Source organism: Onychostruthus taczanowskii, unplaced genomic scaffold, assembly GCF_017590055.1.
Source record: "Onychostruthus taczanowskii isolate IOZ18803 unplaced genomic scaffold, ASM1759005v1 scaffold65, whole genome shotgun sequence".
Classification (NCBI taxonomy): Eukaryota; Metazoa; Chordata; class Aves; order Passeriformes; family Passeridae; genus Onychostruthus; species Onychostruthus taczanowskii.
Window position 1 is genome coordinate 4,745,060 of NW_024504233.1, and position 25,701 is coordinate 4,770,760.

Sequence of the window (25,701 nt, forward strand, 5' to 3'; positions counted from 1 at the left end):
CAGTGTGGGATCAGGGATATCCCAGGTGTGTCTGTTCTGGGGCAGTGTGGGATCAGGGATATCCCAGGTGTGTCTGTTCTGGGGCAGTGTGGGATCAGGGATATCCCAGGTGTGTCTGTTCTGGGGCAGTGTGGGATCAGGGATATCCCAGGTGTGTCTGTTCTGGGGCAGTGTGGGATCAGGGATATCCCAGGTGTGTCTGTTCTGGGGCAGTGTGGGATCAGGGATATCCCAGGTGTGTCTGTTCTGGGGCAGTGTGGGATCAGGGATATCCCAGGTGTGTCTGTTCTGGGGCAGTGTGGGATCAGGGATATCCCAGGTGTGTCTGTTCTGGGGCAGTGTGGGATCAGGGATATCCCAGGTGTGTCTGTTCTGGGGCAGTGTGGGATCAGGGATATCCCAGGTGTGTCTGTTCTGGGGCAGTGTGGGATCAGGGATATCCCAGGTGTGTCTGTTCTGGGGCAGTGTGGGATCAGGGATATCCCAGGTGTGTCTGTTCTGGGGCAGTGTGGGATCAGGGATATCCCAGGTGTGTCTGTTCTGGGGCAGTGTGGGATCAGGGATATCCCAGGTGTGTCTGTTCTGGGGCAGTGTGTGGTGTCAGGGTGCCCATTCTGGAGCAGTGTTGGAGCTGTGCTGCCCTTGCAGTGGCCGGCGAGTGGAGCCCCTGGGGGCCGTGGGGGCCGTGCAGCACCACCTGCGGGAAGGGCACCCAGACGCGGCCGCGGCTCTGCGCCAGCCCGGCCCCGGCGCACGGCGGCCCCCGCTGCCAGGGCCCCGACACGCAGCTCCAGCTCTGCTTCCGCCGGCGCTGCCCAGGTGAGAGCAAACTTCTCCTTCCCTCCTCCCGTTCTGCTTCCGTCTCGGTTCATGCTTTCTGGTTCTGAAAGTCTAATCCCTGAAAAAAACTCCCCTTCAGGCTTTTTATTGTCACTGACTGTCACTACATAGCATCTGCTGTAGACCCTACAAATGCACCCCACCTCTTCTCCAGGTGAACACCCTAAGCTCTTCCAGAGAGAGAGCTTTAAGGTCCCTTCCAACCCTAAGCTGGCTCTGGAGGAGAGGGTCTCCAGCCCTGGGAGCAGCTCTGGGGCCTCCTTTGGACCCTCTCTAGCAGCTTCATGTTCCTTCTGTGCTTCTGGCCCCAGGGCTGGAGCAGCTCTGCAGGTGGGGTCTCACCTGAGAAGGGCAGACCAGCAGAATCCTCTCTCCCCTGCTGTCCACACTGGGGGATCAGCCCAGGGCATGGGGAGTTCTGGTCCCACCTCACATGGCCAAGGCTGGTCCAGCTCTCACCCATACCCACCCCCAGGTCTCTGGGGAGAAATCCCTGAGTAGCTGAGGTGCTGTAGAGAGGCAATGACATCCATGTTCAGTTTTCCCCAATGTAGCACTGCTGTGCTGTGTTACTGCTGGAGTCAGGGGCTGTAACTGCCGTGCCTCTCTCCCCAGTGGATGGGAAGTGGTCCTCGTGGAGCAGCTGGAGCTCCTGCAGCGTGTCCTGCGGGGGAGGCAGCAGGCAAAGGACGCGCCACTGCTCCGACCCGGCCCCGCAGTTCGGGGGACACAAGTGTGAGGGAAGTGACATACAAATGGATTTTTGCAACAGTGATCCTTGCCCAGGTAAGTGGTTTGGGTTGGGCTATTCACCGACTCTCTGGGCTTGGTTGTTTTCTTTTGGGGAAAAAAAAACATAAGAAGTTAGTCTCCAACAAAAGTACTTTCCTAGCTTGACTGTCTGGTTTTAAATCCCTGAGGAAGATCAAATCTGACTTATTCTTGCAGTTCATGGCAACTGGAGCCCATGGAGCAGTTGGGGAACTTGCAGTCGGACATGCAACGGGGGCCAGACAAGGCGGTACCGGAGCTGTGACAACCCACGCCCGGCCAGCGGCGGCAGGGCCTGTGCTGGGGCTGACGTGCAGATCCAGAGGTGCAGCACGGACCTGTGCCCAGGTCAGTGCTCACAACAGCAGTGGGAATGCAGCTTTCCCTGGAAGGCATCGGGGTATATGCCACATGAGGAATGTAGGCCGCCCATGGAAGTATCCAAGGCCAGGTTGGACTGGGCTTGGAGCAACCTGGGACAGTGGAGGATGTCCCTTCCTGTGGTAGGGGTGAGACTGAATGAGCTTTAAGGTCCTTTGCTACCCAAACCAGTCTGGGATTCTGTGTTTCTGATAGCAGGAGTGTTCACACCTGCCTGTTATAATGGTTTTGTTGTCCTTTAAGACATTCCTTTAGAAACTTGGTTCCTCCAGGAAGGAATTGACTTCAGCATAACTGATGCAGCCTGAAGCATTTAAATTGAAAAACTGCTTTCTTTATTCTGCAGTGGATGGAAACTGGGGGCAGTGGCAGTCATGGAGCCAGTGCTCTGCTTCCTGTGGAGGAGGAGAGCAGACCCGGGTGCGCCTGTGCAGCAGTCCAGCCCCATTAAATCATGGCCGTCCTTGCCCTGGGGACTCCTCCCAGATATCCAGGTGCAACACCCAAGCATGTCCTGGTGAGTATTTACAGCCTGCATGCATGACAGTGTGCTGAAAGCCTGTGGCACTCCTGATTTCACTGGAGCTATCTCTCATCTTGGCGAGTTGACTGGCTAATTTAATATTTTGGGCTTAAATCTGCCCTGCAACTAAAGCCTAGTTCTCTCTCCCCTAAAATACCCAACAGCACTTATCACATGGGGTTGTGTTTTGCCTCTCCCCCATCTCCTGAACAGGTGGGCCTGCACGTGCCAAGGGCAGCATCATTGGCAATATCAATGATGTGGAATTTGGGATTGCTTTCCTGAACGCCACAGTAACGGACAGCCCGGATTCTGACACCAGAGTGATACAGGCAAAGATCACGAACGTCCCTCGGACCCTTGGTAGGCTTCTTTGGTTTTGATCTTTTTTTTCTCTGAATACACCAATACCTATGGTCTTCTGGTTTAAATCTGAAGGGTTACACTAGTTCTAGATCTTCATATTCAGCTCCTGTGCACGTGGGTCTGTGATCAAAGATTAAAGCTCCCCAATTTTCTTTGGTGTTTCCTTCAGGCCCAGCAATGAGAAAGCTCGTTTCCATACTCAGCCCTGTTTATTGGACAACTGCCAAAGAAATTGGAGAAGCAATGAATGGGTTTACACTCACTGATGCTGTCTTCAAGAGAGAAACTCAAGTGGAGTTTGCAACTGGTGAGTTGCCCAGGATAGATCAGTGCTTTCTGTGTCCATAAGCCAGATAGAGGCTGCATTTCTGAAAAGACAGCAGAAGACCATTGCTGAAATTTGGGTCTTGTGCTCACACTAGTATTTTCAGGCGGGCTGTAGCCTTCTGAGGCTTTATTCCACCTTTTAGAGCTGTAGTTTGAAATGCATTGTGTTTTTTCTCGTGGGCATGGTACACCTTACAAAATGTAAGTATAAATAACTGGTCGAGGGACTCCAGTTTTGATTCCATGTGGCTGTTGGGAGTCACTGTTGGGAATGTGTGACAAATTGGTGTGCTGTTAAACTGCCAGGTGAGATCCTGCGCATGACGCACGTTGCCCGGGGCCTGGACACGGATGGGGCCCTGCTGCTGGATGTTGTTGTGAGTGGCCACGTGCTGCAGCTCCAGTCGGTGGCTGATGTCAGTGTCAAGGTAAAGCTGCTTCAGGTACCACCCCTGCTCTCATGCATCTGTACTTCTCTCATCCAGAGGAAAGCAGAAACACTGAGTCCTACAACCTGCTGTATTGTATGTGACTTCTTATGTGCCTGGTTGAACTGATGGTGCTGATGTTGCCTTTGAAAGCAAAAAGTTCTCATGAGGAGGGTGGTGTTAGTCTCTGAAGAGTTCGAGATGTTGGCAGGTGGTGTTGAGGAGGTTCTTCAGGGCAGTTATTGATGGCTGGCATGTCAGGGTTGTTTGGGCAGAGCTAGAAGGGTGCATCTTTAACCTCTCTGACATAGTAATTAGCAACAGGTAACTAGTATTTTACTGTATTAATCCCAAGATGCAGTAAATACAGCTGAAGTTGTTGATATTTTGAAAAACTGCAATATGTAGTATGTCTAATATTTATACCCCTCCTCAGTGGCAGAATTTTTCTCCGCCACTTGTTTGTTTAGCACAATTGTCAGCATCTGACTTCAAATAAAAGCCAGATATTTAGATATCAAAAGATTGTTTTTGAGGAGTAAGATATTTTTTAGACATCCTCTGCTGTGGCTTCCATCATCAGGGTTTTCAGCACATCAGGTATGTTACTTTAAATGTATCTCAGTACATTTAAAGTATTCGACCAGGCAGCGTTAAGACTGAACAGTTAAATAAGAATGAAAAGGACCCGTGTGTGTGCAATACCCTTTGTTCAGTGGTTGAGATCAGCCCCTTTCTCCAAACACATCTGACAGCTCTGAAGTACAGGCCCGGCTGGTGCTGGTGTGGGAGCAGCTGATGGCCAGGCTTCTGTTGCAGGATTACACAGAGGACTACATCCAGACGGGCCCGGGGCAGCTGCACGCGCACTCCACGCGCCTCTTCGCGGCAGACGGGGTCAGCGTTCCCTACACGTGGAACCACACCATCACCTACGACTCCTCCAAGGGCAGGATGCCCTTCTTGGTGCAGACACTGCGCGCTGCCTCCATCACAACACAGTACCACCCGCTGGAGGAGGCCGTGGCTTTCAAAATCCAGGCTTCCATTGCAAAAGGTATTGTTCTAGGCCTTCCCAGGAATCAAACAGTGGGGAAAGAGTATCTTCTCTTCCTAGAATTCATTGAGTCACTTGTAGTCTCAAAAGAAATTCTGTGAAACTTGGATAGTTTTAGTGTAGATCCCAGGACTTAACAGTTTTGTTGATGTGCCCATAAATTAATTATTAGTTAGCATTGCTAACTGCTGGCTTTTATGATCCTGAGTGACCAAAGGGGATGGGCATGGATTTAGGTGAGCAGATTTTCCTTTGAGAAGCTCTAATTAATGAGCAAACTGGCTTGTTACTTTTTTTAATGCTATTTGGATGCTTACTTTTTATGTGGTAGGGAAATTACTCCGGTTTGGAAGTAAATGAAACAGAGGGATTGCCTGTCTCAGTCTTTCTTTTCAGTAACAAGATTCTAAATTAAGTAAAATAAGTTTTTTCCCACTTGCCAAACGAGGGGCTTATTGTACAATTTGAAAGCCAAATAATTTTTTTTTCTAATTTAAAAAGAGATCTGATAAAAGGGAGTCTCTGGGTCAAGATATGCCTGTGATTAGATCTGGCTAAGCATTTACTGAACTAGTATTTATTTCCTCCAACAATTAAGATACTGGTGTTTGGGATTTTTTTAAATGTTGTTTTTTAAATTTCAGTTTTCAAGCAGCCAAAGCTGTGTGTCCTTTGAGGAGTCTCTCCCTAAGTTTTTTTCACTGCAGTTTGTAGTACATGGTTGTGTTCCTCTACAGTGGCCTCCTAAGATTTGTGACATGATGATTTGTTTGGTTTGGGTCTATTGTCCTCCTGTTATGTGAAGTAAAACTGAATGGTCTTTATTCTTTCAGTAAGAAACTTTCCAGGATGTACTAGGCTGGGATGGGACTTGCAGCTCACTCTGAGGGGACCCCCACACACCTATTCAATGTCATTGAAACCAGCACAAGCCATGCAATACTGACTTCTGGTGCCAAAGTAGAAAAACCACTAAAGGCTGCATTTAAAAGTTTCTGGTTTGGTGTTGAAATATAATAAATATTGTAAAATTGCTGGGCTGCAGTTCTTGCTGTTAAAGTAATGAAATGGCCATATTTTTATCCACAAGTGACATGTGCTTCCTTTACCATACAGGGGATCGGAGCAACCAGTGCCCTGCGGGGTTTGCTTTGGACTCCTCTGGGCCTTACTGCTCAGGTAACGACTGACACGGGTGGCTGTAACCATGGAGTCTGGAGTGCTGTGGGTGGGAATCCCCTATTTCCACCCTGCCATGGGCAGGGACACCTTCCACTAGCCCAGGGTGCTCCAAGCCCTGTCCAACCTGGCCTTGGACAGCTTCTCTGGGCACCCTGTGCCAGGGCCTCACCATCCTCACAGGGAACAATTCCTTCCCAATATCCCATCTATCCCTGCCCTCTGGCAGTGGGAATCCATTCCCTGTGTCCTGTCCCTGCTGGCCTTTGTCCCAAGTCCCTCTCCAGCTCTCCTGGAGCTGCTTTAGGCACTGGAAGGGGCTTTAACGTTTCCATGAAGCCTTCCCTTCTCCAGGTGAACACCCCCAGCTCTTCCAGCCTAGCTCTGGAGCAGAGGGGCTCCAGCCCTTGGCGCATCTCCATGGTGTCCTCTGGACCTGCTCTAAGAGGTCCGTGTCCACCTTGTGCTGAGAACTCTAGAGCTGGACACATTATTAAACCACCAGAACCTACATCCCATTTATTTAGAGTTCAAAGTATCAAAGTATGCACTTCAAAAAGTGTGAGTGATCCTTGCTAAAAGGGTGTGGATCCAAGGGCAGCTGAAGATGTTACTTCTGTCCTCACCTACAATGTGAGTAGTGCCCAGACAGCTTTTAAATCAGTACCTCAGGTACTCCTGGAGGAAACTGAGACTGCAGAGCAATAAAGGACTTGGGTGAGCTGCGTGGAGGAAAGGCTGAGTGTTGGCGTCTCAGCCAGGAGCCCACGTGTTACTGCTTGGGGGATGGAAGTGGAGAGAAGCACATGAGCACCCTGGCTGTCTCTCTAAAAGTCGGGGTTGTTTTAGGGAGAAATCATCTGAGATCATTTTGTGGACTTATTTCATTACCTCTTGAAAGATTGCAGATGAAGGGAATTGCTGGATCTGGTTTTGCCCTGTGGGTTTCAGTTGCACACCTCTGAGGAAAGATCAGACTGGAGTAGTTTCTTGGGAAGTCTCACTGGTTTTTCAAACATTTTCTTGTTCCAGATGAAGACGAATGTGCTGTGGGAAATCCTTGTTCCCACACGTGTCACAATGCCATGGGATCCTACTACTGCTCCTGTCCCAAAGGCTTCACCATCTCTGCTGATGGCAGAACGTGCCAGGGTAAGAAAGGTGCTGCTGGGGACAGTTTGGATACAAAGGCCCTAAAGATAACTGAAGGCCTTAAAATGCCTTAAGAGGCACTTAAATTGCTAAGGAGAGGTTTTATTTAGGCTGTTTTCTCATGATGAGAACACAATTCATTGGTGGTATTCTGTTTCATAGCTGTACGTACTTGCGGTCACGTGTTTCTAGTTGCTGGTGCTGCAGACACGGGTTGGTGTGTCCCCTGTGCTGGCTGGGCAGGGTTTGCAGCTCGTTTCCCTTTGCAGACATCGACGAGTGTGCTCTGGGGGGGCACAGCTGCCACGGGGGGCAGGACTGTGAGAACCTGCCCGGCTCCTTCCGCTGCGTGCTGCGCTGCGGGAGCGGCTTCCGCAGGACGCCCGACGGCTTCAGCTGCCAAGGTACGCCTCAGGGGTCGCCAGCTCTCCTGCAGCTGGAAATGCTCTCATGCAGCTGAAACTCACTTCAGGGGGCATCTCCAAGTACCTGTCTATAAATTTTCATTCTTAAGGTTGTGGATTTTTGGGGGTTTGGTTTTTCTATAGGTTTGTTTTGTTTTTTAATCTTTTGCTTCTTCGTCTGTCTTTAGAAATAAATTTAAAATCCCATCAGGGAAGAAATTAGCATTCTTGGGTTTGCGTCCCATGTGCATTTTCTTGCACAAAGATGGGAGAGCAGCAAACACTCCTGAGCAGAACTCAGCCAAAACCCTGCTCAGGTAGTGCCCACGGGGCAACTCCCAGCCCTGGTGTCAAGGATTTGTGTTGTTCCACAGATGTTAACGAGTGTCAAGAGTCCAACTCCTGCCATCAGCGTTGCTTCAACACCATAGGAAGTTTCCACTGCGGCTGTGACCCAGGATTCCAGCTGAAGGGCAGAAAATGTGTGGGTAGGGATGAAGTTCTGAATGTCCCTTCCCTCTTTCCAGTAGACAGAGTTCAGCATTTATTTGTTGCTCTCTTATGAAAGAAAATGCTGTTATGGATGATACACTTAATGTATGTACATTTTGGAATCTGTCAAGCAGTACTGAAAGCCAGAGGCAGCAAGAATTGGGCTGACTGATCCATGTGCGTGAAATGATTCAATATGTGCTCACAGGGTAATTTCATTACCTCATAATTGAGTTCAATCTTGCTTTTTTTTTTTTTTACTTTTGTTTGAATAAGATGTCAATGAGTGCAGGCAGAACGTGTGCAGGCCTGATCAGCTCTGCAAGAACACCCGTGGTGGCTATAAGTGCATTGATCTGTGTCCCAGTGGAATGACCAAAGCAGAGAACGGGACTTGCATTGGTGAGTAGAAGCATTAATGCACTGTGTGGCTTGGGGTAACACAGGGACAATGTTCTTTAATTTTAATTTATTTTAATGATATTTATTTTTTTACATAATCCTGAAGATTGTCCATCTCCATTTATTAGTATTTGCACATACTAAAGCACCAATTTGTTTTTGCGTATGGAGCATCTGTATTTAACTTTCCTTGTAGCTGGTATTAAAAAGCAGATGCATCCTTGCCACCTCTAGTTTTCCACTGTTCTTAAGCAGTGATTTCCCTTGATGTCTTCTCTGTGTCAGAACCTTGTTTTCTCTGTTATTCATTGACTGAAATGTTTTGCTCTGTGTGTGCATGATTTCATAAGAGTTTGGCTCAGGAGCTCTCTATCAAGATCACGGGTCCCTGCTGCTTATCAGGGAGGGCTTTAAGCAGAGCTGATGTTCGGTAGGTGGTACCAAAGCTTTTGTTCCAGTGGAATCACGGGATGATTTGGGCTGGAAGGGGCCTTAAAAATCACCTATTTCTACCCCTTGTCATGGGCAAGGACACCATCCACGATCCCAGGCTGCTCCCAGCCCCATCCAGCCTGTCCTCGGACGCTGGCAGGGATGGAGCAGCCCCAGCTTCCTCCCGCAGTGAGGCTGTGGCAGAGCTGTGACTGTTGCCTTGCCGTGTGCTGCAGATGTTGACGAGTGCCGGTCGGGGTCGCACCAGTGCCGCTACAACCAGCTGTGCGAGAACACCCGCGGCAGCTACCGCTGCGTGTGCCCGCGAGGATTCCGCGCCCAGGGCACGGCCAGGCCCTGCGTGGGTAAGCTGCCGCTGCAACCTCTCACACCTGTGCTCTGCTTTTGCCTGGCTTTCTGCTGCGGCACACCAGCAGTGCTGTCCCTGGGCGAGACCATGCTGTAGAGACAAGCTTGCTCTGCGTTTCCAAATTGGCCGTCTAAAACAAAGCGTTCCGTTCTGAACAAACAGAGCTAAATGGTTCCAAACAGAGATGGGTTTGGGGCTGTGCTTTGAAAACAAAGTGTAAGAGGGACTCAGGGCACTGGTGGATGGATGTGGCAAATGACTGCTCCACAGGAGGCTTCAGTTATAAGAATCTGAAGGTTCATTAGAAGAATAGCTTAGTGGGGTTTGTGGATGTGCCTGGCTGTGCCCTGGCTCAGCCCTGAAGGCAGTCACCCAGGGAGTCATGTGGGTTCCCCTGGGGAGCACGTCCCAAGGAGCTGCAAGAGGCCACAGACCCAGAACTGAGTTTGGTTCCTGAACATCCCAAGTACACCTATGCCCTGATCAGGACTGCCAGGGGTGTTCCCCAGCAGGCAGAGCACAGGGACCTGGTCTGCATTCCTCCCTCAGTACTCCCCTCCTGGCCTGGGTGGCTCCCAGCAGGGAAGGAGTAGGATCCCTGGCACTCAGAGGAATGCCAGCCATGCAGTCACTCCCTGTGCCATCTTAGCATAAAGCCACACAGGGTTTTCTCCCACATCATGGAAGACTCCAGAGCTCTGACAGGGGGAGCATGAAAGTTTAATGTGTGGGGCCAGGGCAAGTGGATAAGCACTTCCCCTGGCATTTAAGAGACTTCAGGAAGGCAGTAGGATCATTTAGAATCACCTTTACTACATTTATGTCAAATATTTAAAATGTAAGAGCTGACCTACCCTGATATTGAGGATTTCTGAATGTGGGTATATGACACCAAGTGAGGTTGGTTTCAATTGCTGTTACATATGTCAGGAAAACATTCCTCCCTGATGACTTCTTCAAGATAAATAGTTTTTTTCTTATAATTAAAATTCAGATCAGTTGTTGTCATCCTTAAAGTGAAATTCTCATTTGTAACACCTGAAAATTTTACCCTAAGGATAATTCCACAAATATGTGAAGATTGAGTTGTGTTTGCAAAATATTGTAACACTCTGTAATTACTATTTCTGGATTTCCAACTGTTAAAGCAATTAATTATTAATATCCCCATAAATGATAATTCCACAAATATGTGAAGATTCAGTTGTGTTTGCCAAATAAGAGCTGCAAAATATTGTAACGCTCTGTAATTACTATTTCTGGATTTCCAACTGTTAAAGCAATTAATTATTAATATCCCCATAAATTGTTTAAAGCCTTAAATGTATCAAATATTAACCACTTCATAAAAATGCAGCCTAATGTTCTACTGTATTCTGACAGTATTGATCTTTAAATACCATTCTCATTAATGTGTGGCTTGGGGAGTTACAAGCTGTGCTCAGAAGTTTCTGTTCATAGGGGATCCAAATGAAACTGTGACAACGCTGGCTTAATGGCATTTTTACAGTAGTAATTGGAAGAATACACACTACTATGGAATAATTAAATTATTAAATTATTAAAATCATCTTTAATTTCTAGTAGGATAATGTTTATAATACATGTCCGTTATTCATATGTTGTGCTGTATGTTAATAGCAGGTTTTTTATTTCTGGTCATTGCAGAGTTGTTTGGAATTAATAGACTTCTGTCTTTTTTTGGTGAAGAAATACTAAGTTTGAAAAGAAATACAGTATGTGTCCAATTTCCAGCTGAGACTGAAGTAACTTGATAAAAACTATAGAAAATTTCTTTCTGGTGGTGTCAGAGAGACTGTGGGAGAAGGTCCTGCAGTCCCAAGAGCACTTAGAGTTACTTGGAGGGAAGGACACTCAGCATGTTGTACCCTCAAGGCCTTTACTAGACTTTGTGAGCTCAGCACTCAGTTTTGATTTAAGGATGGATATTTATTGCTGGTCCAAATAACTTTGGACTGCAATTTAAACAACTAAAAAGAAAAAGACATTGCTTATGAAAGCAAAAATAATTCTATTTTTTAATTGTCCAAAAGTGAATTAATATGTATTCTTGAGTCTCCAGCCTGTCACAGCTGGAATGACCAGTAACAGCACCAAAAGTTAGAAGGTACCTGACCTCTTGCCCCTGCAGCCTTGAAACATGTTCTTGAGCCCAATGCCCCATCCCTGGCAGTGTCCAAGGCCAGGTTGGACAGGGCTTGAGGCAAGCTGGGCTGGTGGAAGATGTCCCTGCCCATGGCAGGGGGTGGGACTGGCTGAGCTGTAAGCTCCCTCCAGCCCAAAGCATTCCATGATTCTGTGATTCCCCCAACACAGGGCACAATAACTACATCAGAGCCTGCTGTGCTTCCCTTAGTGTGGGGTGTAAGGAATTTCTAGACTGTACTTCTCTGGAATGCTCTGTGTTAAGGGTTGTCTTTTAAAGAAGGGACCAGTAGCTTCTTCCATTAATCTGTGGAACACTAAAGGAAAAAAAAAACCCAATTACTAAGAGAGTGCTGAGCAGCTGAGGCAGAACAGCTTCTTCCATTCATCTGTGGAACACTTAAGGAAAAAAAAAAAACCAATTACTAAGAGAGTGCTGAGCAGCTGAGGCAGAAACAAGGCTTCAGCAGGGCTCCTGTCCTGGTGGGCACAGTCACATCAGCCTGTGGGAGAATGAAGGTCTCTTACAGTCCAGGACAGTGGATCCTGCCTGCTTGGCCTAGTGTTCTCCATGTTTTACTGCCTCCAAACCTCACTTATGTCTTCAGCTTGTTCCTGACACTGAGATAAGTATCTGTGTGTATATATATGTATAGTTATGTGTTGTTGTTTGTTTGTTTTCTCTCTCCTTTCCACATGGTTTGGGGCTCTGGATCATGTCACATGAGCAGACATTAATGAATGTGAACAAGTGCCTAAACCCTGTGCACTTCACTGCACCAACACCCCCGGCAGCTTCAAGTGTTTCTGTCTACCTGGGCAGCAGTTACTGGGTGATGGGAAATCTTGCGCCGGATTGGAGAGGGTGCCAAATTCGGGTGCCTATTACAGTAGCTATAACTATGCTCAGTTCTCCCCTGGGAGAGACAACCAGCAACTGCAGCACTATTACAGGCACTCCTCAAATCTCTACAGCTCCTTCTCAGAGTATAGGAACAGCAGAATACCTTTCTCCAGGACTAGAAGGAACCTTAGAGAAACTTGTCCTGAAGGCTATGAGGCAAGAAATGCCAGATGTGTAGGTAAATGTCAGTCCTGTCTATGCAACTCTATTTTGGGCCTTATTCTTAGGTTACTCTGTGATATATACCAGGGGCTGAGGGTTTGTGGTGCTGGGGTTGTGCTTTCAATTACCCTGGTCAATATTCAGAGGGTTCTGCATGTTCTGGTCTCTGCTGTCTTGGCTCACATGGTAGCAAAAATGTTCTCAAACCTCCTTAAAACCTTCTGTTTTAATTGTGCTGCTTATTACCTGTATGCAAAGTATTTCCCTCTGTAATTGTCTTTCTCCTGATCATAGTAGCTCACCTTGGTGAATCTTCTCACACAACAAAAGCCACCAGCAGCCCCAGCTTACTTAGAGTGCTTCTGTCAGATTCCCATTGGCAGCAGTAATCTAAGTCAGAAAGGTTTGGAATAACCATTTTAGAATTGATCACACTGGGGCCACTGCCAGCACTGCCACTGCCACACAGGCAACAGGCAGAGAAGCTTTTACATTATTTTATGTAAGAAAAGGGGTTGCAATGTAATTCAGTGAGCATGGAGAAGACATCAAACCTTGTATTTAAGCTACAGAGAGGTTTCAGTAGTCACATCCATGTGGATTGTTATGGTGTTATATATATATATATATATATATATATATATATATATGCAGGTTAATTGAGAGACCCAGGAATACAACCCTGAGGGAAGGGTTTGTTTCCAATTTTGATCTTCATCCTAGCTTCCATTTGGAATTAGTTAATATGCCATGAATATTATTAATAATATTAATATTCCATGACACTTTAATTTCATTGAATAAATACCTAAATTTTAAAATTATTGTTTAATATAAAAAATACCCCCAAATGATGCTTTTGTTAAAGAAAATTCTTTCTCTAGGCAACCATCAGGATTTGCTAACAGCACAGAGGTTTGTAGTCAGATCTGTTTCTCTTTTCTGTTTGCATTTTGATCTAATGCAACCCCTGTCAGTCCAACAAAGGGGAAGCAGAGACCTTCCTTCCACTGATTTAACCATGCAAGTCTGAACTCTTGCTTGAGATTACTTTGCTGCTGTCCTGAACTAGGCAGATGTTTTAAAAGCCATTATAATTACAAATTATCTGTGTCTAAATCATGCTAATGTGCTCTGGAAACTTTACATAATGTGGTCTGGCACGGGTACTTCTGTATTTGAGAGGGAGATTTTAAAAAAAAAAAAAAAAGGACGAAAGAAAGGAAGAGCATTTAGTGACAGTCTTCCCAGCTACCGAGCCTAATTCATCCCTCTGGGATGGGCAAGGTCAGTTTAAAAGGGAAACAGCTTTGCCTGAGGAGGGAGTGACTGTAAGGAAGACTCCCACCGTAACAAGGCTTCCTCTGGTGAGATAAGGAGCGTGGGTGTTCCCTAAGCATGTTGCTTAACACCTGATTGATTATCAGGCAGCTCAGATTGCTTTGAGGGCAGGACCGTGTTTGTATGACCCTGGCAGTGGACAGAGGTGGCACATCCCCCTTTCTCCCAGAGCTCTGTCTCAGGACTGGTCTCCTCAGCTGGGATCTGTCACAGCTGCTCTTCACCGAGGGGAGGAGCCCCTCAAAGATGACTTTAGTGCCTGCAGAGTTACAAGGAATGGCACAGGTAAGGGGACACTCTAGTCTTAGATGTTCAACCCCATCAGAAAAAGAGATCCAGACAACTCCCACCAGCTCTGTCTGTACACTTGCAGTACATAAATAGGGGGAAGGTACCTGCGTTCATGGCAGGCTCAGGGAGCGCTGAGGTGTTGGTGCTTCTCTCCGCAGACATCGATGAGTGTGAGAGCAGAGACACGTGTCAGCACGAGTGCAGGAACAGCCTGGGCAGCTTCCAGTGTGCCTGTCCCGCGGGATACCGCCTCATGCCCAACGGCAAAACCTGCCAAGGTACGGAGAGCCATCCCTGCCGTGCTCTGGGGGAGGTCTGCAAAGAAACCTGACACCAGCCAGGCCCAGCACATGGCTGAGCCACCTCTCTGAATTGGCTGTGTGAGAGTCAGCATTCAAAATGTCAAGTTTCAAAAGTTTTAATATTCCACACTTTGTTTCATAAAATATTAGCGAACTAGACAATTGCAACTTTTAATTCTCCGCCTGTGACTTTCTCATTACACACTGAGCTCCATGCTCTGGGGTCAAACAGAGGCACATTCTGGGCTCTGCTCAGCCTTTACCCACTTTGATTTTCACCCGTTAATTCTTCTACCAGCAGTTGATCCCTTGCATGTTTTTCCATCCAGATATTGATGAGTGTCTTGAAGAGAACATAAATTGTGGATCAAATCAGATGTGTTTCAACATGAGAGGAAGCTACCAGTGCATAGACACTCCTTGTCCACCCAACTACCAGCGAGAGCCACATTCTGGGTATGTTCTATTCTCAGCCCCTTCTCACCTGCCTCAAGCTCAGCTCCTTAACCTGTGCTTGTTAAAGAAGAAAATGTAAGTTTGCCTAACACCAGTAGAGCTCACAGTAGCTTGGAGATCATAGAGTCAGAGTCCTGGGATGGTTTGGGTTGGAAGGGACCTTAACAGAACATCCAGTTCTACCCTCTGCCATGAGCAGGGACACCTTCCACTATCCCAGGCTGCTCCAAGCCCTGTCCAGCCTGGCCTTGGACACTTCCAAGGGATGGGGGCAGCGACAGTTTCTCTGGCAATCTGTGCCACTGCTTCAACTGCCAGGGAAGAATTGCTTCCTAACATCTAATCTGAATCTCTCTAATGACCTGACTTGCTATCAGCTTCAAAGCATCAGATACATTCTTTAAGTCATGAAAATAATTCTAAGTTCCTGTTAAGCTATGTTATTTCCCTGTTCTGGGAAAAAAACCTATATTGATATATTTTAATCTTTCAATATCCTCAAACAAAAATAGCTTTTTTCATAGTCAGAAACCATCTTTTGGGATCAAACTCAACTGCAGTGACATCTACACTGACATGGAGGTCATGTCCTTCGACCTCCATTAGCACTGGCAAAGTGTACTAGCAAAGATTTCATGTTTTAACTTCTAATTAATAAAAGTAAATTTTATTCTGCCCTTCACTACATATTCTTTATTTTATGACCTAACAGACATGTACCTGAAATGCTGTCCAGAACATTTTAAACTAGGTTTTGCCATTCTAATGTTTAAGAGCACAGTCACTAAAACTTACCCTGTGGACATCAATGACATCAGTGCAGCCAACATCTTTCTGGGATGATCCTGTTGAGGCAAAAAGGGATGTTAAACTGGGCTGCAGTTCTAAAGGAAGAGTGGATGAAGAGTGCATAAGCACTTCTAGAGAAGTTTTAATCTGCAACAGGGTAAACAGGGGAAAAATTTATCTTCTAAGACCTATCCCAGTACTTAAGATACTGTGCCTTCTCCCTGGGCTAAAGTGGTCTGCTCCTTCCTAGGTTCTGTCTCAAAAGCTGCCCAGCCAACGACCTGGAGTGTGACCTGAGCACCTACGCCCTGGAGTACAAGCTGCTGTCGCTGCCCTTCGGCATCGCCGCGGGGCAGGATCTGATCCGGCTGGTGGCCTACACTCACGACCAAGTCATGCACCCCAGGACCACCTTCCTGATGGCGGACGAGGACCCCGCCGTGCCGTTTGCCCTGAGGGATGAGAACTGGAAGGGGGTGGTGTTCACCACGCGGGCGCTGCGGGAGCCCCGGACGTACCGCATGGGCGTGCGGGCCCTGTCCTACGGCGCCGACGGCAGCGTCGAGTACCGCACCACCTTCATCATCTACATCGCCGTGTCCGCCTTCCCCTACTGAGCTCGACCTCCTTCCCCAGGGCCAGGCTGCTGCAGCCTGCTCTGCTGCCTGCCCATACGGGAACCACCGCACTTCACAGGGTGCTATGCGCTTTTCTCCTCCCCTGCTTCCCGGAGGCTGCCTCTCCAGTTCTGGTGTTCCAATTCAAGAGGAAGATCCATGGCTTTGAGGACCTGTTACCACTTGCTTTATTTATTACACTGGAATAGTCACTTTCCACAGTACTGAAAAGCAGCAGAGACATCCATGTAGTCAAAGCAGTAAGCAAGGAGCAGCCTCCACTGAAAGTAACTGAAGAAAATAAACCCATAATTTCAAGTGGTCTACATATTTTAAAGGTTGCTAAGTGTTTTAAATTTTGTATCTGTTAGATTTTTTTTCCTTATCAATTACCCAATAGAATTAGGGCTGTGCTATACTATGTTGTGTGCTCGAACCCACCAAATGCCACTGTGCCCAAGGGTTGCAAATGCTGAAACAAATTGCATTAAAGTATGTTTGCAGCTAATGAATCTACAGGAGAATTTGGAACTGGTACCTTTGGTTTCCATGCAAGTGTAGAGATGTTGCTATTTTTTGGATGAAAAAAACCAAAATGGCTTCTTCTACTTTATAGAGCAGGTATTTTATAACTTGTTTTTACTCTGCCATTCTGGTATAGCCATTTATTTAACCCAAACCCATATCCACTGCCATACTCCCAGCTCAGCAAATGGTCTGGGGTTTTACGCACATGGAACATTTTTCTCCAAAGGTGATGTAAGTTTGGTTCAATAATGTCAATACACTGTACACAAGTAATTTTGCCAAGATGTATTCTATTTTTATGGACGTGTATATATGTGGTTTTCCTATGTGTATTTTCTATGCAGTATCTCAAGACTGTTTTACAGTTAAGTTTGCATAAAAGGACAATGTCAGTACAATGAAAATAATCAAAATAAAGGTTCCCATCAACTTTGAGACTGCTGGGAGTTTTATCTTTGAAAAAATTCTTCTCCATTTCTAAAGCTCTCGCCCTAAGTGCCAGGGGACAATGCAGAAGGTACCATGCCCAGTAAACCAGGGAGCAGCTGCAGCTCTTTTCCCTCTTCCCGGCACTCTGGGGTAGTAAGAGATTATCACCAGCTTTAAAGTAGTTTTTCAGCCACAAGAACAAATTGTCTCCCAGTAAAATTTTGTCTCTATTCTTGTATATTATTAACCAACGTTAGACATCCCCACTTGTTGTCCCCTTGTTTTTTCTTCCCTTTCCAGTGCACCAAGTGAAGTAGTCCTGCAAAACAAGGATGACTTAAAATTGCTTTGCACTTTATACAGATTTATCTGAGTTACAGACTTCAAACTGAACAGGTTTGCTTCTCAGAAACCTGACTTGAGAAATAAGAACAGCTCAAAGAAGACAAATCCCATGAAAAAGACATGAGGGAAGGAGAAGTGAGAGTAAGTTATACTAGGTACAGGTAATTACCTCAATGTCTTTTAAGGATGAGAATCAGACTGAAAGTGATGTCCTTAAGTGCATCTAACTAACTCCACTCCCAGAACACAAAAATTTCTACTGTGACATATTTTGTGAGAAGGGAGAAAACCCCAGCAGAGTTTACAACCTTTCTAATCAATCTGACCCTAAAAGAAGTAACAGTCACTTGCTGCAGCAGTGCCCAGAGCACTCAGCCCATGCCTGTATTCCAGGAAAACATCTGCTAAACCCCAGCCTTTGCCAGAATACAACCAGACTCACTATTCCTCCCACAAACAATCCTTTCTTGGTAAAGCCTTAAGGAAACTGCACGTTAAATACACCCCTTTGGAAAAACCCATGTGATTCCTTCCAAATCTAAGGTCTAGGAGAGGAGTAAGGCAGGAACAGGAGTTCAGGGATGAAACCAGGGTTGATGGGCTAGAAAGGATGGAGAATTCAGAACCAGCATCTGTTAAAGGTGACTGATGCCCTAATGTCAATCCCACCACAGCATCAGGTATCTCACACCCACCATAAAAGGCAGGTGTTCAGCAACCAGAGGCAGGTAAGGAATGCCCATCATACCTTCTGTAGGGATCCAGCTTGCCAGCCCCTGGAGAGAGGAAATGCACTGGGGCTTTGTTTTCCTTCACACACTGGCCGAAGTGAAAAGCTACTGCATGGGTACAGTAATGAGCCTGTGCTGGAAACAAGGCAGTGCTGGCTGAAGGGAAAACATGTCATCAGATGAGATGGATGCTCAGCAAAGAGCGGAGCAGCTGTGCCTGACTGGGAAATGTCCACTTCCAAGTTAGATCCAGACAGTGGGTGCGAAACCAAGCCGGACGCTGAGTCACGCAGTCGTCACTGCCCACATCGGCGGGGCACTTACAGGCAGGACACTGCTCCCGGGGTCCAGGGGGAGTTCTGGAGCCCTTTGCCTTCAGAGGCATTTCTAGTTCTGGCAGCTCCAACCCAAGGCTGCTGCCAATAAAAACTTGGCCCAGCGCAACAGTTGAAATCCATGGATTATTTTACAAGGCTGGAATCCCAGCACCCGGCCTGCTGTCACACACGAGTGGGAGCAGCACACACAGCACTGCTGTAGGATCCCCCGGCCAGGGTGCAGAGGAGGCACCTGGCACATCTCCAGTTACCTGTCAGGGTACGGGATGTACAAATGCATGGATGGGTGTGGGCTGCTGGGCAGTCCTGTGCTTTGTTTCTGTGGAGAATCCTGCAGGCAGATAAGGCTCCTCTTACCTTGTGGACTTCAGCCTCTGATCAGGTGGAGAGCTTTGATTCAGCCCAAAACCAGATGAATCTCATTGCCAGCACTCAGCACCACAATGAAGTCTGGAAACCTAAAGCACCTTCCTCACCAACTTCCATTAATGCTGGAGAGTCTGAATGGCTTAAGTGCAGCTCCTGAGGGGAAATCAGAGACATTTCCAGCTCTGGCACATGCAGAAGGTCCCCATTCATGCAGAGTTGATACGCCACAGGGACTACAGGAACTCTTAGTGAATTACTTCACTTGCCCCTTGTAAACCTGGGCAAACTAAGAAGCACAAGCTTCTGGGTGTGAGCTGGGACAGCAAGGAAACACCAGAGAGTGCCAGCTGATGGCCAGAGCTAAATGGGTCCTCAGACATCACACCTTCAGTGGCACTGCTCTAATCATCTCAACATCCAAGCAGTGCATCCAGCCACGCCCTCTGAACAAGGTTAAATGTGATCTCTATCTGGCTGCAGATTTTTATAAACACATTTGCATGTCTGGACACACTTAAATCGCCTCTGAGATCACTGGGTTCAATGTTCAAATCTTCAGTGCACAACTCGTGCCAGATTATTCTGCTTTGATAAATTTAGTGTTAGGGAAGGAAAGGAGACTTGCTTACAGATAAAGGCATATGGATAAAAAAAGGTGCAGTTCAGCACTAACATAGATTCAAATTATAGTTTATGAATAGCTAAATAATGGGGGAATCACAAAAATCACCAAGCCAAGGGGCTGTTCAGAATACACAGCAAAGGTTAAGAAGTGCTCTGAAGTAATGCTGTGCAAAGAAGAGGATCTCTTATTTTTCACTGTATGTAAGCACTGCACATCTCCTGTGGCTCTGGGTAACTTCAGCAGTCTTGCAATTCAGTGAGATGCAGCTATCTTCCTTATTAATAACTTCTCATTGCTAAGGAGCTCCCCTCCACACCTCTGAACAGCTTACTGCACAACAGTCACACAAATCAAGTCCTGCTCTCCTGCTCGATCACAAGAAGTGTCCCAAGGACTCCACTCATAGAGAACACCTGAGAGGTATCAAGAGAGCTGCACTGCACAGCCCATAATTCAAGCAAGGCCAACTCTTCCTATGCAAAACTGTAGCAGAACCACTGGCAAACACAAAGTTGTATGTAAAAGCTTAAAAAAAGGAATGTATCAGATTTGGGGTCTCCAGCTTCAGAGGCAAAGCCCACCAGCATCCCATTATCACTGTCCCTGATAAACACAGTGGCACATAAAAAAGCCCAGTTCCAAACAGCATCAAGGTTCCTTCACAGGATTTTAGCTGTACTGCCTCTGGAATCTGCTGCTGTAGATGTAAAAGATGGGGTTTGCAAATCTGGAAGAAGAATGGGTTCCCAAATGCCACAGGAACAACTGCCTCTTCACAAAAAAAACAAGCAAAGGAATAGGATTTCCCCATGTCCAGAGAGGAAAATGCAAAGGTCTCTGGTGCCACTGCATGACTGACTGAAATGGAAGACACAAAAATAACATGAGAAAACAACATGAAAACACACATTGAAGGGACTACAGGAGCCCCAGTGATAAGCAGGGGAGGACAAAGCCTCCTTGCACCTCAGCAGATGTTTTCTGCTGAGATGTCCTATCAGCTCCCATGCTTGAGAGCTTATGGGAAAGAGATGGGCTGAAAAAATCTGCAACATAACCATCACTTCTTCAAATTCTCTTCTACTTAAAAGAACTAGACTTTAAATATAAACCTTGTAAATAACCCTGATTGCATCAAATTTATTCATCCTTCCTCATCTGTCTGCGAGCAGAATTAGCTCACCAGTATTCACTATTTACCAATCCTTCAGGCCAGCCTGCTTTTCTCAGCTGCTGTGGCCTTGTTGGAAAGGAAATATTGGTGGTTTTCTTACTGGTTGCTCTGCAATGCTCTCAGTGATGCAGAGACTGATAGAGAACCTCAAGTTGGGTGTAACCCTGCAAAGCCTGTGCCAAAATATTACTGCTAACATTTCACAGCTCATGTTTTGAAAAGTTTTGGATGCATAAACAATGTTGTCCTTTAATAGATGAGGCCCTAAGACAGAAGTGGTTTGTGTTCACCAGCCCAAATGCACAGCAAGGTAGTATCATGGTGTTTTTACCACCTGTAGTAGCTTTACTACAGACAAGCAAAGAGCCATCAGCAATTACCAAAAAGCCACTTCTAATGAAAGCCAGTCACAACCTTGCTAAAAAACTCCAACTGCCTTCAAATTGGGCACCTCAGCTAACCAAAATCTCTCTTAATCATAGAAAAGGTCTCAGCAGATACTGCAAGTAATAACTAAGTTTTACTTAGAGCTGCTATAACCCAAATGGTCTTGATATAGATTTGAAAATTATAAACAGGACAGAAGGGCCCATTGCAAAATTAATTACCACAGTATGTAAAAACACACCAGCAGAGCAGCTAATGGAAAGAGGCTGAACCTAGCTGAGAATCAGCCTTTTGGAGAAGAAAAGCTGTTTTTTGGGCAGTCAGGTTCATCAGTGAAGTTCAGCACCACCAGATTATCCTCTGCTTGTTTATGAAGCCCTGTTGGTTATCTAAATAAATCACACAGCATTGATTTTTCTCCCATCTTGGATGCTAGAAAGGAATTAACAGAAAATAACAATCACCAAATCTCCACCCTGAAACTGGAATTTAAACCAGCCATGCTAAAGTCTGAGACATTTTCGTGATTTAGAGCCACGTGAGTCAGTTGCCCATTTCCACAGGTTTTTTCAGTATTTTGACAACGTCCTTTGATCACCTAAAGCTGAACTGAGAAAAACACAATGGATGCTTGTTCCACTTGGCAAACCCCAAACTCTCCCACTTTTCTGTCATCATTTGTGTCTTTCAACAAATGCTTCTGATACTCAGATACACATCCAGACAACATCTTCAAATTAGGTATTTGGTCCCAATTACACTGAAGTCAAAGTCTGAGCTTTATGTACCTAAGCATCAACTTCTCAGCCACCTCTCAATTACAGCAATAAGCTCTCCTCTGACTACAGCAAATCCTTTCCCTCCCACTCACAATAACTCTGAGTAGCGGCACAAAGACTTTGATCTTATCTACAAACACAACCAGCTACTCCTTTCCTTTCAATTTCAGCCTGTCTTTACTGCCAGGAATCAGCCTTGCTACACTTCCAGATCTGTTTGCTCTTCCTCTCAAATTGGCCTTTTTTCACTTGGCAGGAGTTTGCTCCTTGCACAGAACAATTTAATTTTGCTCTTTCAACTCTTTTATTCAGAGCAGTCCTCTGTTGGGGTGTCATTAGAGATAAATACAAGATAGCGAAATGCGTAACTACAGGAAAGGAGACCAACACCATTTTCTGTACAAGTTATCTAAAAAATTAGTTTTGGAAGCTATTAAACACCTTCCAGTATAACATCATGTTGGTTAACAGCACTTTCACAACTATTTCCCTTACGAGAACGTTGGTTATTGAGCTGTTTTTTCCAGTTTTACAAAGTCTGTCCAGATAAACTCCATTCTATTACAGAGGTGTGTGAGCTTAGATTTTAGGACCTGTTCCACAATATGCTCCTGGGGGAAGAACAGGGCGCACCTCTGGCTCAAAAACCTGTATATTATCTTACAAGGAATGAACTGGTAGCACACCAAAACCTGTGATGGAGAAGTATTCTTGAACATATGAACATTGCTACCAAAAAACCTGGAGTTTTAGCTGGCAGGATTGACTGGAGGAGCCCTTGTTGCTCCATGGGAGGGGCCAGTGACAGAGTAGTGCCAAAGGAAGGACCCACTGGCTTTAGAAGTCTTGGACTGCAGGTGGCCCATTGAGACTTGCCATGAATATCAGATGCTGCCACCAGCACTTGCAGGTCTCAAATGCTGGTCACAGAGACAAAATTCCCCACGTCAGAGACATCCATGAACACAAGGGACTCAGCAGCACCAAACCCCCAGGAGTCACAGCCAGACCTGTGGTACATTTAAATCACAAACACCAGGTCATGTTTACTTTACACCATGGATGTATGGATTTAGTTCAAGTGCGAGCTGTCACCAATTCCTGACAACATCCTGAGCAGCTACTTGGAGTACATGAGCACTTATCAATGCACCCTCAGGCCCACAGCACACTGGGACAACTTCAAAACACAAACCAGAATTTACGTCCATATTTGCTGAAACAGTTGAACAGTATTTTTTGTAAATATAATTGGGATTTCATTCTTTTGATTTTTCTTAAGCTGCTTTTGATTTTTCTTTGATGCTCTATATTCTGATCTATCAGAACATAGAGCATCAGAAAGCTCTGCTATCTAGCAAGCAAGCCTGCAGTTACAGGTTTGAGCTTAGTTTTGAACTTCTGGGATGAAATCTATTTTTTTCAGTAATGTCTCCAGCACAAAAGGAAGATGTACTTGTAGTGTTTATAAGACTGTTGGCAGAAATAAGTAATATTAATTAGCTTAATCTAACTAATTAATTAATAAAATGAGAGTTTGCATGTTCTCACACACAGATGGAAAAAGCTCCCTACACACACCTGAACAAAGCACTGCCTACATGCCATTCATTCTTATTTTTATTAGCTGCTACACAGTTTCACCTGGAGTGTTATATTCTGTGTCCCCATGTTCCAAGTGAGCTGTAGATCCCCTTTGAGAGAGTCTGACATGAAAACTAACCATTGCTATTGCCTGAATGGTCACAGGTTAGATGGCCCTCCTCTATTGATAGATGTTCTCAGAAGACTGAGATTATAGATTAAATCTGTTGTATTTTAACAACAACAAAAAATAAAATCTTTTGAGAGCTATAATTTATGTGTCTGTAGCAGAACTGATATGTCAGTTATTCAGTCAATTTTTCTATTTCCTATTTTTCCATAGACAGATTTTGTAAGTAAAGATAATCTTTGTTTGCATCTACCTATTATGCAGTCATTGTTTATTTTTAAGCTGTTCTGGTCCTTCATTGAATACATTTACTTTAATAAGATGAGCAACAGTACTTGTAAATCAGAACATCTGTAAATTCCTGCAGTCTGCCAGACAGTCTTGTGCAAGAGTAATCACTCCAAATAAATGTTATTTGTAATGCTCTTTAATATTATGCCAGATAAAGTGATTATAAAAATGTAAAAAGTCTGAAAGGATAGGAGTAACATCATATTCCTGAAATCATCAGCAAGTGTCCATGTTTTCTGAAGTTCACATATGAATCACAAGCAAACTACTGTCCTGGCAGGACAGTAAAGGTCCCAGAAGGGGAATATGCATGATGTTCACAGAGGAAAGAAAAGAAAAGATAAACATGGAACAAAACCTACAGATTATCATGTTCTATGGACAACTTCATTGTTCAAGAGAGTGTTCACAGATTAACTGAGACAATTAAAGGTGATGCTTTTGCATTAAACTGCTTTCATTAACAAATGCAAAGTTGGAATGGACTTCAAAAGAACATCATCACAATCTTATTTATCATTAGGCCAATACCAATATTTCCTTTCATTAGTACGTAAGTTATAAGGCTATAAGGAGGAACTAATGGCAAATGTCTACACTTTCTCACTCTTCACTATTTAATGAGGTGATTTTGCTACAAACGAGGCAAGCTGCTTTTAAATTATCTTGGATTAACCTAAAGTAGTGTTTCAGAGAGATCATCATTGTCATTGAGATATAAGTTTAAATTTTAGCTTTGGTTTCAAAACAGGGTTAAAAGGCAAACTAGTACTGTGATCAAAATGCTCTAACAGCAACTACAATTATCTACTTAAACATGGCTTCTGAAAGTGAAAACACCCAAAACAAACAACTGGTTGGGAAACTGTTGAGGAGCAGGAATGAATATATTTCACAATTTTATACACAGAAAGCTGCAAATGCTACACACCTTATCTTTTACAACTGAGTGATTTTTCTGACTCTTATTCTTGTCAAAATTTTCTTACATTTCACAGTCAGCAAGAGAAACCAATAATTGAATGACAGAGCTCACAGACATGGAAGGACAAATTTCAGAAGGGTGACTGCGGCAATTCTCCCCTCTCACCCCAAGGCACTCAGAAAGCAGGAATTACCCTAGCAGAGGAAGGACTGAAGTAAAATTTTGGGGCCATTGGCATTGCCCTGCAGCACCAGGAAGCCGGGACATGAGTGTTGTTGCCTCTCCATTAATAATGAAATGGCAAGGTTTTACTGGCTGCCCAAAGAAGACTCTGACAGACGTCTGTGATAGACGACTTAGTAAATGGAAAAACATCAGATCCGTTTACATTGAAGTAATGTCTCCAAAATAACTGTCCCTGCTCTACTGCCTTACAGCAAGAGCCTTCCAAAATCACCTCAGGTTCCTGCTACAGCCTCAGCTTCACTGCACTCTTACAGCAATGCAGCCAGGGAGGGACACTGGGAAGGAACTCCTGCCACCAAGATCCTTCTCCCACCTCATTCAAAAATGCATCCAACTCCATCTTAAAATTCATCTGGTCAGCAGGCTGTTGCCAAGTCTCAGTGATATAATGCTTAAAAACCTTGTTCTAATTTCCTGCAATCTTACAAAGTGCTTAAAATGATTGGACTTTGGCTGCTGCTGCTAAAAGCTTTATTAAACTAAAGGTTCAAATAATCCACTTTTTTTGGTCCCCCATATCCTTACTGCATGGAGATATTTACACACAGAAATCAAAGCTCTTCTTTGCTAGAATTAACAAACTGAACTCCTTCGTGCTTTCCTCTTGCATCTTTCCATTACTTTATTTATTATTGCAGCCTCTTCTCATTTGTCTTATTTTCAGTACC

General features: G+C 45.3%; 1 protein-coding gene and 1 long non-coding RNA gene across 2 annotated transcripts in view; one reads left to right on the forward strand and one right to left on the reverse strand.

Moving 5' to 3' along the window:
- HMCN1 (hemicentin 1) overlaps nucleotides 1-17,115 on the forward strand; it is a 165,486-nt gene extending 148,371 nt beyond the window's left edge. Inside the window, exons 90-107 of the mRNA XM_041420752.1 lie at nucleotides 649-819; nucleotides 1,456-1,626; nucleotides 1,789-1,959; nucleotides 2,339-2,509; nucleotides 2,729-2,878; nucleotides 3,051-3,188; nucleotides 3,515-3,636; nucleotides 4,456-4,693; nucleotides 5,810-5,872; nucleotides 6,905-7,024; nucleotides 7,294-7,428; nucleotides 7,803-7,916; nucleotides 8,197-8,322; nucleotides 8,991-9,119; nucleotides 12,022-12,372; nucleotides 14,147-14,266; nucleotides 14,620-14,746; nucleotides 15,786-17,115. Coding sequence (XP_041276686.1) covers nucleotides 649-819; nucleotides 1,456-1,626; nucleotides 1,789-1,959; nucleotides 2,339-2,509; nucleotides 2,729-2,878; nucleotides 3,051-3,188; nucleotides 3,515-3,636; nucleotides 4,456-4,693; nucleotides 5,810-5,872; nucleotides 6,905-7,024; nucleotides 7,294-7,428; nucleotides 7,803-7,916; nucleotides 8,197-8,322; nucleotides 8,991-9,119; nucleotides 12,022-12,372; nucleotides 14,147-14,266; nucleotides 14,620-14,746; nucleotides 15,786-16,152 — 2,984 coding nt within the window. The 3' untranslated portion in view covers nucleotides 16,153-17,115. The remainder of the gene's footprint in view (nucleotides 1-648; nucleotides 820-1,455; nucleotides 1,627-1,788; nucleotides 1,960-2,338; nucleotides 2,510-2,728; nucleotides 2,879-3,050; nucleotides 3,189-3,514; nucleotides 3,637-4,455; nucleotides 4,694-5,809; nucleotides 5,873-6,904; nucleotides 7,025-7,293; nucleotides 7,429-7,802; nucleotides 7,917-8,196; nucleotides 8,323-8,990; nucleotides 9,120-12,021; nucleotides 12,373-14,146; nucleotides 14,267-14,619; nucleotides 14,747-15,785) is intronic.
- LOC121344608 lies at nucleotides 12,668-18,385 on the reverse strand. The gene is made up of 5 exons (XR_005953853.1): nucleotides 18,203-18,385; nucleotides 15,542-15,591; nucleotides 14,558-14,633; nucleotides 14,093-14,258; nucleotides 12,668-12,746 (listed from the first exon to the last, which is right to left on the reverse strand). It is a non-coding gene; the product is annotated as an uncharacterized LOC121344608 (long non-coding RNA).
- Between the last annotated feature and the right edge of the window lie 7,316 nt (nucleotides 18,386-25,701).